The 12263-nt window shown below is 47.7% G+C and overlaps 1 protein-coding gene across 1 annotated transcript; it reads right to left on the bottom strand.

Moving 5' to 3' along the window:
* Window positions 1–6540, bottom strand: POU2AF2 (POU class 2 homeobox associating factor 2). Its single transcript, XM_075521195.1, has 4 exons — window positions 6388–6540; window positions 2087–2129; window positions 1033–1331; window positions 1–402 (listed from the first exon to the last, which is right to left on the bottom strand). The coding sequence occupies exons 1-4, from the start codon at window positions 6538–6540 to the stop codon at window positions 1–3; spliced, it is 897 nt and encodes a 298-aa protein (XP_075377310.1).
* Window positions 6541–12263: the final 5723 nt, after the last annotated feature.

A 12263-nucleotide genomic window follows, 5' to 3' on the forward strand; every position in this document is an offset into this window, starting at 1 on the left:
TCAATAAGTTCTCCGGCCTTCGTAAGTACCCCAGATGGGACTTCCATCCTCTTTTGCCCAGGCATAGTTATCATGAAGGGGTGGCACCTCCGAGGACTGCTCTGGCGAGAGATGGCTTATCCTGGAGGTAAGCTCGTTTGCCACAGTCATGAATGGTGAGAAGGAGTAGGGTGAGGTGGCAGCATAGTTGGGGGAGTAGGGGACATCTTCAAGAGGATGCAGAGGGTAGGCCTGGGCTCCAGGGATGGCTGGGGTCCAACCTGAGCTTCGGTATGGCGAAATGCCTCCAGACTCGTGTGAGGAGAGGCAGCTGGTGCTGACAGGCAGTGCTTGCAGAGGGTCTGAGCATGCACCATCCGACTGGCTGAGACTGTCGGGTGAGGTCTGCTCCCAGGGCTCTCTCTGCATGGAAGTGGGGAGAGAAGGCAAGAAAGACCCTTAAGAATAAAAGTTTGTCCTGGAGACAACAGCATACCTAGCTTGGCTTCACCAAGCCAAGCTATTCCGAGAGCCTAGCTGGGAGCACCCACAATGGTTTCTGTTGCTTTGGAGCAGTATTTGGTGTTAAAACTGTTGAAAGGAAACATCCGTGCTGTCAATAGTGGGCAAGGCCTGGAATAGGCTCCCTGTGGGGCTGACTAGCCCTGACCCTGCAGGGCCCAGGAGCTCTGCCCTGGGGGTGTGAACGGAGCTGGCTCCCGGGAAGCAGCAGAGATAGGGATAGGCAACTGCTTGGAGCCGACAAAGGATGTTTCTAGAAACTTAAGGAGCTTAATGGAGTAGTTGTTTTGGGGAGCAGGGAAGGTTATTAATTTAGGAGCTGGTCTCCAACAGGAGGAGGGGACAATTAGATGGAGGACAGGAACAAATTGAAAAACAGTTCCCCCTCAGCCCTGCCCCATCTGCTGTGTGCTCTGCTGTGGCTGCCTCCTGTAACAGCCACATCCTTCCCACACAAGTCCCCCTGACTTAACCCCAGCTTTAAATTGGGTAATCTTTCATTGGGCAACTAAGAACCATAGACTCACTCACTAGTAAGAAGTGCGCTGTGTCATTAGGGAAGGATGGCAGGAGAGGGGGCACAGAAGAAGGGCTGAAGAAGGAGTTGGTACCAGCTGTGAGGGGAGTAGCACGGTAATCCCCATATTGGTCGGTGAGGTGTGGGTCCAGAAGTGCCGGGTAGCCCTGAGTGGCAGAGGAATCACACGACAAGGGCTTGGACCCTAGAGGGGACGAGTAGACATCACTGACAAACTGCTTTGTGTTGTGGAAATCCAACTCAGTTGTGAAGGATCTCCTGACGCCGTAGTAACCAGCCATAGTAGGTGAGCCTGTGGTGGTCAGAAAAAAGGGTTGGCTAAAGGGAAACCATAACAGCAGCACCTGGGGAGCCGCAGAGCTATAGGCACCTCTGCAGGTGCAAAGTAGAGCCCTTTTCTCTCTAGTATCGCCCAGGGCAGGAGTCAATCCTGTCTTGAAACAGGTGTGTCAGCCCAAGTGCTTTTAGCACCTCTGACTGCCCTGATCCAGCTGATGGCCTTCATCTGCAGCAAACCAGTGTTTTGTGAAGCTTCAAGTATGAAGCCAGGGGGAAGGAGGTTAGCTTTGCCAGTATTTTCTTCTTCCTTGCTCTGCTACAGCTCCTGGGGAGGAGGATGGGGTTACAGCTGCAAACCACCTGCTTCTGTTCTAACATCACTCCCCTTTCCCTGCCTAAGAGCTCAAGGGACAAAACAGGTCAGCTCCTGGTTTTGTACTTTCTTTCTTCAGCTCCAGGGAAAACTGGAAGATGCAGAGGGAAAAGAAGTGGTTCTATGTGGCTCCTCTATCAAAAGAGGTGGGAACTGCTTTAATTACCTCTCTTTCCCTTCTTTGGGAATTTCATATAAGACTACAGGGGCCTTTCTTTTATTATTGCTGTTCCTGTTTTGCCTCTTTCAATTATTTCCTCCTGGGCTCTCTCTGAGGGGTGGCCCTGCTCTAGTGCTCCTTTGCTCACTTCATGTCCTTTGGAGGAGAAGAGACAGGAGCAGTGTCAGCTGTCCAACCTGCATTGAAGGTATCTGTTGATGGAGGAAAACCTCACCTGGCATTTGGACAAATGGTGACTGCGGCGTGCTGGTGCTGCCCTGCAAAAGATAAAGACATGTTAAAAAATGTCTTTTCAAAGCAAGGTAGCTCTCTAAGCATGTAGTTTGGGAAGGTGCTGGCATAATTCAGATGCACTATTTGAGCCTTGGTGTTATGAGTATGAAGAGCTTAACTACAAGATTTCAGGCCTGGGGCCTCTGAGGTATTAGCAGATGTAGGCTAAGAAGAGATTTTGAAGGTCTTGTGTAGAGCTGATAACATCAGAAATACCAAGACAACTGGCTTCTTTCTCTTTCTCATGGTCCCTTAATGCAGGCATAATGCTGAGCAGTCATTTTGGTGTTGGCACAAAACAGGTCTCAATAAGCTTGTATCTAGGTCCTTGGCTGGTCAAAACAGGCAGATTCTGCACTGCCCGTGTTCTAGCCCAGCTCTCCTGTGCTACGTCTACCTGCCACAGAGCTGCTTTAGCTGGCCCCTCCTAGCAGAACAAGCAGGCTGTGTGAAGGCAGTTGTTTCTAGCTCCTATTTGGGTGCTACAGCAATACTGATAATAATAATCTCCTCCTGGTCCCTAGGTAAGGGAGAATTAGCTGTGAGTGACCCTGGTGCTCACGGTGGCTAATTCCTTACAAAGCACTGGCAAAGGCACCTGCTCCTCTGGAGCAGGGCTTGTACGTGGAGTTTCATTGAGTTCTGTCTCCAGACCTCCAAACCCATAGTGCAGAAATAGTGCCCATGGCTGCGTTTACCTCAGCTGTGCTGTTGCCCTGGCCAGTGATGGTGGCATGCTATTTCCAGTTTGCATAGTGCAAACAGGAGGTTCCTGCCATAGCAAGCAACCAAATTTAGAGGTTTAGATTTGAATTAAATTTGCCAGTGCTAGGACTTCCTTTTACTGCTGAGGGAGGTTTGCAGCTGCTCCCTGCTCCGTCATGAAAATGAGCTCTGAGCCCACAAAAGTCACACAGGCTGCAGGAGTGGTAGGAGGTGTCAGGAAAGAGCCCTTTGGCTTGCGGGCAGATGAGAGTGTTCACATTGCAGGGTCACGGCTGGGGCTTGCACCTGTCTCCAGCTGGGCCATTTTTGGCTGCAGACCTCAGTGAGGATCATAGCTGGTAATGCACACTGCCCTGCAAAGCTAAAGCCTCTACATGCAAATCTGGTCTCAGCAGACACCCCTCTCTCAGCATCTGTGTCTCTTTAGTAATACCTTCTCCTGCTTCAGGGTTTTTCACCACCATCTCCTCTGCCTGCCCATGGCCATTGTATCCTGCAGACAGCTCGTGTCTGCATTCACTGAGGAGGAATCTCTTTGAAAGTAATGGTGCAGGCCTCTGCACTAGTGTTTAGACCCCAGTCTTAACACCCCCCTGGGAACTAGTCCAGTACTGCCGTCTGGCACCCCTAATACTGTGTTTGAGGAAAAAGTTGAGTTAGGAGGTGCAGGTAGCACAGATGCTGCCTACAGGTCAAAGGGCTGCAGTGATGAGAGCTGGGATGCTTTGCTGGAAGGATAGGAAGGTCCCTGGGCACAGCTGCCAGCCTCTGCTATGGAGCATTTCAAATGACTAGTGCATCTCAGTTCATCTTTGATCCTGCCTGTTCAACAGCCACTGAAACTATCTGAATGTGCGTCACAGGCAGCAGGTCCTCTTGCACGCACCTATGATGGATAGCCACAGAGGTGACATTAGCTGCAAAGGCTTTACCTGCCTTAATTCAATTTCAAAAGCCTCTGCAGCAGCCCATCTTTGGCCTTCATCATAGCAGGCCCCTGCATACTTGCAGAGACCCACATTTCACTTGCCTCCTGGCTCCTTATCCGGAGATAAATTGCTCGGCTGAATTTAAGCCCATTAGTTCATTTCCTCCCTGCATTACTTCCTTTCAGTGCTGTGGGACTGGAGTAGCTGGATCTTCTGCAACACATCAGTGTGTCTGTGTAGCATTGCTTGAGCCCACAGCATGTTCAGCTGTTGATAAGCTTGGTCTCAGCCTGCCTCGCTCATGGCTAGGCAGAGGTACTGGCTGGGGGTACTTCACAGGGCTGTGTTGCTTAACTGTTTTGGTAACCCAGGAGCGTTGTTCAGCTACAAGGCTGCCTTGGGGGAGTAAATGTAAGGATGCAGGTCAAAATAACGACCTGGTCCTGCAATGGGGACCTATGGTGCCCTTTGACCATACTTTGGCTTCAGTGTATCTCTTCTCTGGGCCCAATCTGTAGTACAGCAGATGAAGTAATAAAAATTAATAATAAAAGCAAAGCTTAGTCTGGCCAGGGCACCTCACTGGTTTGCTGACAGCAGCTTTGCTGAATGATCTGTCCCTGGCCTCTGAGTGCTGCTGGGCATAGTGCTTCATCTGTGTACCTACCAGTTTCCCCACCTGAGAAAAGAGGGTAATCCTTTTATGACGCAGAGGGTAACTGCTGGTTCATGCCTATGTGGTGGATGAGCCAAAGGAAAAAATGTCAGACCCTCCCTAAAGCCCAGGAGCAAGCCCTTCTGCCCTGCAGTTTGTGGGAACTCAGAACTCCAAACTGTGTGGTTTTCGTCATGGTGCATACTGTTTTTCTAGCATTTAATGTGTGCAGGGCCTGGCTGTCATGAAATTGTTGCTGTTCTGCTGCCTCAGTAAACAGCCCAGCAGCTCACCTCTGATGAGCAATGACCTTTCCATAGCAGCACAGATCTCCTCCATAGATCTCCCCTTGCACAACAAAGGCTTACTTATTTTGGAGCAAAGATCATGTTCAAACAAAAGATGCAGCTAAATTACACTGCATCATAAATATACAAAGGGGTGTTCAGTTATCTGCCATTTGCTTTGATTCTGGATTATATTATGTCAGATAAACAGACCTACACTTACAGCTGTTCTTTTCATGATACGTTCGAGCAAATACGGATGTTTGCCCTGCACAATAATTTTTCGTCTCTCATAGGGAATTAGCAACAGGGCTGATTTTGCATTAGATAGACACACAACTGCTAAGTTTTGGAATACAAAGCAAAGGGCAATAAAGCAAGCAGCAAGTGTTTTATAGTTCCTAGGGCTTTTGATTGCAGCTGTTGAAGCTGCCACCTCCAGAAAGGGAGCAGGTAAAGCATGATAGTCATCAACTAGGATCTGTTTTATCGGTGAGTTCAAACAAAGAAGTTGTTTCCTGCTGCTCCCCAAAGCAGTCTTCCCAAATGCCTGCCTGGTGGGAGCATGTGTTTCCCAGTGACTGTCCATGGCTCAGGGAGTCTTCTGCCTTTCTGCATTAGCTGGAGGCCCTGAAGAGATCTATGGCTAGATCTTGCTCTGTTTGGTAACGCCCATGCTGTTTTGCTGCCTGTTTTGTTACACAGTGTTGACATGCATGAAAGCAACAGTGAGAAAAATACTTGCAAGTCCCTTTGAGGTCTCTTTGTTTTACTAAAGGCAAAAAGCCTGAAGCAAATGGCTTGGGAGGAAAAGAGCATCAACACTCCCAATATGTGTCTTCTGCTGCCAGTAATTCAGGTCTCTGCTCCCACCCTTTCCTTCCAGGACACAGTTTCAGCAGCTTGACTGCATCTCCTCATCTGTCAGTGGTCCCGTTGTTCCCAATCAGCCTGGAAGTGAAGTGCTGCTGCTTGGTAAAGGTGAGTCTTGAGAGCACACAGGGAATGGCTTACTGTGCGTGCCACTGGATGCCACGTGCTGGCACCTGCAATATTGTGTCCCATTCTGGGGACAGTGTTGCTTTTCTGGGTAGTAATTGAGAAAAAATGATGTAGCGTACTATAATTTGACTTAGGTTTCCTGTTGCTATAGAACCACTTTAAAAAGAAATCATCTCTTACAAACTGATGCTTGGCATCTTTCCAGACCATAACATCACTGCATCTCCCCTGGCACTCTAGTGTGCCAGAGAGGAGCTGGAAGGAGCACAACATTCAGGGAAGAACATCTATTTTTGTGGCACTGAGTTTTTCAAGTGTAGCTAGTGAAAAAGGAAGTTGACTTGGAAAGGTGTCATATGCAGAATGTGAAAGGAATGAGAAATTTAGCATTACTGTTTTTGAAAAAAAAACAAAAACAAAAACTTTAATCCCTCAAAGGTTCACTGATGTAAAAAATCAAGGAGCCATTCTTTTGGGGCAAACACTAGTGTTTCAAATGTTTTTGCTATTTCCTGTCAATATTGGCAGTGCCCTGAACTCAATATAAATGCTCTTTAAATTGGAGGATTACATGACATGACTTTTCTCTTTTTTTTTTTTTTTAAAAAAAAAAAAAGGGAGGGGTGGATGGGATGTGACTTACACTGAAGCGGGAGCCACTGTTCTGCCTGGATCGTTTTTCCGCAAGAAGATCTTTGACTGTGTGTTTCACTCGCACTCCTTGGTACACCCGTTTGCCAAAATCTGTAGGGACTGAGGGAATGAAACAAGCATTAGAGGAGTTCAGTGAAAGCATAGAGCAGCTGGAAGAGGTTGTTACAGAAGAAGCAAATTCATCGCCTCTGTACACCAAGTTAGGAAGGAGGCATATAAATTGCTATTACTAATATAAAATCATCCCTTAGGAGTCCAACAGCGAAGGCTGCTCATTTGCAGAGAACAAAGACTGAGGTGCCCTACCCTGTATTTCAGCATTGGGTGCCACGTGGTTTCCATGCATCTCCCTCTGTGCCAGATATGGCTGGCTGATGATTTTTGGCTTTCTTTTTCCAAAGAGAGCTCTGGGGGATCCTACATCTCCCCTTTGGGTCAGCAAAATTTGATTTAACTGTACAGGCCCTATTGCTTTCAGCAGAAATGCTGTTGTTTAGCTCCTTCTTGCCCTTCTAGAGTTGCTGGCTTTCAGCACATCGCTCTGTGAGCTTTGATCTCAGTGCAGCAAAGCTCGAAATACCCCAGATGGCTGGAGTGGTTCCTCTGAACGGTGATGTGAATCACAGTGCAGATCTTGGGAAAGGAAAAGGAGCTGGCTGTTCAGTCTGCTTTGTATCCACAGCAAATACAGCCAGTTACTTGGGGACTCTGTTGTTTTATCAAGGTTATCGAGGAAGGCACAAAGAGGGGTACAGTGTCTCGGCCATGTCACCCAAGAGGCTGATGGCAGGCCTGGCTCTGTTTTCTTGACCTGTCTGGAATACAGAACAACCTGTTCACAAGGTCGGTGTGACTTTTGGTGTGAGGCATCTGTCCTCTTTCTCTGCCTGGATAAAGCTTTTGTGAGTTCTGCCTTGTGTACAGGCGTTTTGGCACAAGTGAGGGCAGAGAGGTATGAGGTACAATACCAGGGACAGTTCTTTTATCCTGGCTAGCAGGCTGTGCCTGAACAGAAAGCTCACACCTGTGGAGCCAGGGAGGAGTGTCCATATGGACTTTTATTGAAATCTTCCAGAGAAGAACTTAACTTTGAAGCTAATCCCTTGGAAAACATGCAGCTGTGCTCTCCCAAGGGAACATAAACAGTCATTCCACAGCTGATGTGTTTGATCTTTAAAATTGTGATTTATCATTTTGCCCTTCTGCTTTTCAGGATGTGAAAAGCTCCATTAGCTCCATTTATCACTTCTATTTTTGTGGCACTGTGTCCCCAGGTGCATATACACATGGAGAGCTTAGAAAGGGAAGAGTAGAGGGTTTAAACAACACAGAATCTCAGTGCTGGCTTGGGGTTACCCCAAATCTTTTCTGTTGGGCCATAGCAATTGCAATTTTGGGCAACTGTAACTTGGTTTTGGTGTTTGAGTACTAACCAGAGAGACTTTAGCCAAGACTGGGCACAAGGCAAACACATTGCAAGAGACAGTGCCCCAAAAAGCTTATGATCAAAATAGTCAAAATAGAGGTGAACGCTGAGTCTGCATATCAACCAGTGAGTATCTGTGGACAAGCCAGGACACGGCCAGAAATGGATATCAACTCTTGCAGCTGAGAGGAATCTGTATACTGAGGCTGGCTCTTTTCTTTGGCCCAAGGAAGAAATCTCCCTCCTGTAGTCCCTTTTCAGGGCTGTTTTTACTGAGTGAGAGCAGCTGGAAGCACCTGGTATGCACAAGTAGCTGGAGCTAAAAAGCTGTGGCAGAGCAGGTATAACTGGCCGAAACAGCTATACTTTCTGCATCGGAAACTTTGCATCTTTGCATGAGAGTTCCTTTCGAGTTAAGTGTTGCGATTTGATGGAAAAGTCTGAACTGTATAGCACAGTTCATTGAGCTCCATCATGGTTTGATACTTGCAATAACTCATGCAGCCTTTGCTAGCTGCATCCGGTTGAAGATTCAGGCCTTGATTCAGCACAGAACTTCTGGAGGAGGACTGAAGCCAAGGAGACAGTCCTATATTTAATTTTCAGAATGGGAATATTTCTAAAATAGCATCACCAGAAAAGCTGTGAGCAGCTTTTATTCTTTTATTCTGCAGTCTGATATTGCCAAATCCTACAACCTCTTTGTATTAACTGACCTTGCTTCTCTGTGACCATTTCTAGCAAGTGTCTGATGCTCTGCACTTCTGCAGTCCTGTTTTCCTAACATCTTTACTATGGTCTAAATACATTAGAAAAGCACTCCCACACCTCCTTATTTTACACATGGATGCTGTGCTATTGAAGTTACTCCACGCATATACTGACAGTTATTCTTCTGCTCAAGTTCTTACAAGTAAGCCATGTAATGGCCCTGTCCTTGAATCCTGTTTTTAACTTAGCAGTCCAGCCTCACATAACTAAACCTGTTGCTTTCAGTGAGTTATTCAGCAGGATCTGATGCTGAGCTATTAAAACTGCAGGTAACTGCTATTGGCAGCATTGGGGAAGGGAATGCTAATTTAGGCCCGAGTTTATATAATTTTCAAGTAAATTGAATCATATTTCACATCGCTTTGGTCTAACTGCCTTTTGGAAGAATATTGCATTGCGAAGGAATATAAATTCAGTCTAGAGAAGACGGAACATGCTAATAGATACTATTAAATTCTTGGGATATTAAAGATGCCACACATTGATTTTTAGACAATTCTTCTTTCTGATTTTTTTTTTTTTTAATATAAGCCCAAGGATGGCATGGTATGTTCTTTCCCTGATATTTCCATGAAGATGCATCTTTATGCTTGTGAAAAGTCAAGGTGCTGAAACTCACCTGTTTCCATTGTTGTCGCTGCTAACAAGTTCCAGCTCTCAGATTCTGCAGGACTTTGGAGAAGGACTGTTCGACATGAGCTTCCCAGAGCAGAGTGAAGTCAGTGCTCATACTCCACTGGTGAAGTTCCAGCTGAGCCTGATGGAAATATGTTTTCTACAATTTAGTGCTGTCTCCACAATACCTCATTTGGGATTTGCTTAAATGCAAATTTTCTGATGTGTGTTTCACTCCAATTTGCATGGTCAGTGTGGATCATTCCCTAAGAGTCTCTTTCCTGTCTGAGCTGATGTTTCATGGATTGAAAACTGAGCTGAGGTTTACCAACAGAAAAATCTTGGATTAAAATGAAAGGCTGGTAAGTCTTGCAGTGATGGGCCATCTCCTTACAAGTGAGGAACCTGGCTGGAAAAACAAGGCTTGGGACAAGAGCATCTTCCCGTGTGTAAGTGTGAGATACGCATGTGCTGTTGAAGATGCACACAGCAGGCCTTACTCAGGGAGTAGTACTGTCTCTCTGGGACCCCACAGGCTAGCTTGTGCATTACACAATTGAAACTGGATCTTTGGACACTGCGAACCCAGGAGGCTTTGCATGGCATCCACTAGCACCTGCGGGGAGAGGGGTAACACTCAGCCAGGGACAGCGTGCGCATGGGACTGGCAGGAGCATCCTTTAGCAAAGGATGCTTCGGGGGGGGGCAGGGTTTGGCTCTCCATTATCTAGCAAGTGGTCCCCTTTCTGAAAGTCTGAGGTTAGTCTCCAGTGAGGTGCCAGGAGGGGAAACAGCAGCCAGGAAAGGACTTGTTCTTATGCTGCTGCTGCAACCTGATTAAAGGGACCTTTGGCCAGGCCTGCTATAGCCATTCCTCTGTTCCCAGCCTCCAAATTGTACCAAGTCTGTTTCTGCACTATCTGAAACAAGAAGCAGAGTTAAGCCTTTAAATTCTTCTTTAAGCACTGTAGCTTATATCCTAGTTCTGAAACATATCCGCATTTGCTGTCAGAGAGCCATTTTCCCTGCGATGTGGCTAGCACAACCTACCAATATGGTGAGGACAGGCTGTGGTAAGGCAGATGATCTCTGGACTGTTTAGTGTACAAGCAGAGTGGGCTGGTGTGCAGTATTGCTGTGCTCACCTTACATATGCGGGACAAGACTGGCGCCAATGTGTTCCTCATAATTTAATATTTCTCCTCTTGTGGAGTCTGCTGCCAGCTTGTGGGTCTATTAGGTAAGATCTGTCCCTCTTTGTAATTCCATGTGCTTTCCTCAGCATTGGCCTGGAGATGAGTTTGGCCTGTCATGTGAACTGCCTTCCTGGGGAAGGCTACTGGGGTTTTTTAAGTGTAAGTATTCTCTTCCTTCAGAAGAAAAATAAAATAGAAAGCGCAGCAGCTGGCAAAGGCTGCATCTGCTCAGGTCATCGAGGCAAGTGGGGAAGGCAGAGCTGAAATAACACCCTGAATAAGTCCCAATATTCTTGACTTGCAGAACAACTCAGGTGTTCTGCCTGCTCAGACACGGAACTCAGGACCAAGAGGACATCATACAGTCAAGCTCATGGAAGACTTGAGCTCCTGTATACAGAATCTATACACCCTCTTTTATAAAAGGCAAGTCTTATTTTGGCCCGTCCATTCCTGGCCACCCCCTCCTGGTACCCACAGGTGTCTTGGATTTGGCCGACAGGTAATAGAACGGGTGGGGAAGCACCAGGCGGGTGGGGGAAGTGTGGGCAGGTGTAAAGTTGCAACACAAGAGGGCTGTCTCTGCTTTGTCAGCAACAGGCTTAGTTTGCCACCTGTCTCCTGATAGGCTTCCCAGATAGTTGTGTCTTCTGTGCCGGATATTTATATACCTTGGTTAGGATATACAAGTTAAATCCCAGCCCCATTCAAGCTAATATCTTTGCACTGTCTAACCAGTCCAGATGTTTTCTGTACTGATTACAAAATAATTACATTGAAAACAACAGATCCTGCAGAAAACAATTAAACAGAGATGATAGAAGGCTGGCTGAGTTTTATTGTAGATGAGATCCATCTCTTACCTTACATTTTCATTTGAAAAAGCATCAGACTCAGATTTTTTTTTCTATACAATTTTGTGAATTTGGGCATGTACTTTCCATTCACATCAGAGGGGAGAGCTGGCGTGTATGACAGGAGTTACAGAAGCAATTGTGTATTGGCAAGGTATGCTTTGTGGCACATTTTATACAATCCCATTTGGTTTAGCATGACATTTACCTGTGCGAAAGCAAACTTTCTGAGAATCGTGTCTCCATTTTGTGTTACAGAAGCCTGAAACAGGAGATGTAGTAGTCAGTGTACATTTGTTTAATTCAACCTGTCATTTCCATCTGTCTTCCCGTCACTGAGTAAAGAGAATATGCTGCATTATCTCGCAGCAGGGACTGCAATACTGATGGGTTTTGTATTCGGCGCTTGGCCGGGATGCCCAGGTGTGTGGATTTTGACTGCAGTCTCTGTGCTGCAAGGACTCTCTTCTTTACGTGAGGAACAATTCTGGAGGCACCAGAAATTAACGTATGTGGCAGTAGCAAAGCCTGTGCTGGTCTTGGCGCTCCACCACTGCAAAGCCAGGTCCCGTGCCAAAGCTTATAATAACAAAAGTGGTCCCGGCTGCCGGGATACGGCTTTCCCAAAACCAAACGCGAGTTAGTCCCGCCGGTGATCCGAAAGGACTTCGCTCGCGGGTCAGCTCCAAACGGCCTGGGAACCTTTGTGAGCCGGCGCCGCTTCCCGGCGGGCCCGCTCGGCAGCTGCACGCGCGCAGCCGGCTTCGGCGCGGGGATAGGTCGGCGGCCCGGCGGGGGCGGCTGCTATTGGGCGGGCGGGCGCGGTCCGTTGGGTTCCGGCGCCCCCCGGCGGGGCGGGGGCGGGCGCAGGGTGAGCGGGGCGGTTTCCCGCGCCCTGCTCTGTCCGGTGCCCCGGCGCTCCCCCTTGTCCCGCCCGCCGGTTCGGTGCCGCTGGGCCCGGCGGCCCGCCGCGGTGGCTCAGTCCCGGCTCCGGCCGCCGCTG

The sequence above is a fragment of the Mycteria americana genome, chromosome 19 (assembly GCF_035582795.1).
Source record: "Mycteria americana isolate JAX WOST 10 ecotype Jacksonville Zoo and Gardens chromosome 19, USCA_MyAme_1.0, whole genome shotgun sequence".
In the NCBI taxonomy this organism is placed as follows: domain Eukaryota; kingdom Metazoa; phylum Chordata; class Aves; order Ciconiiformes; family Ciconiidae; genus Mycteria; species Mycteria americana.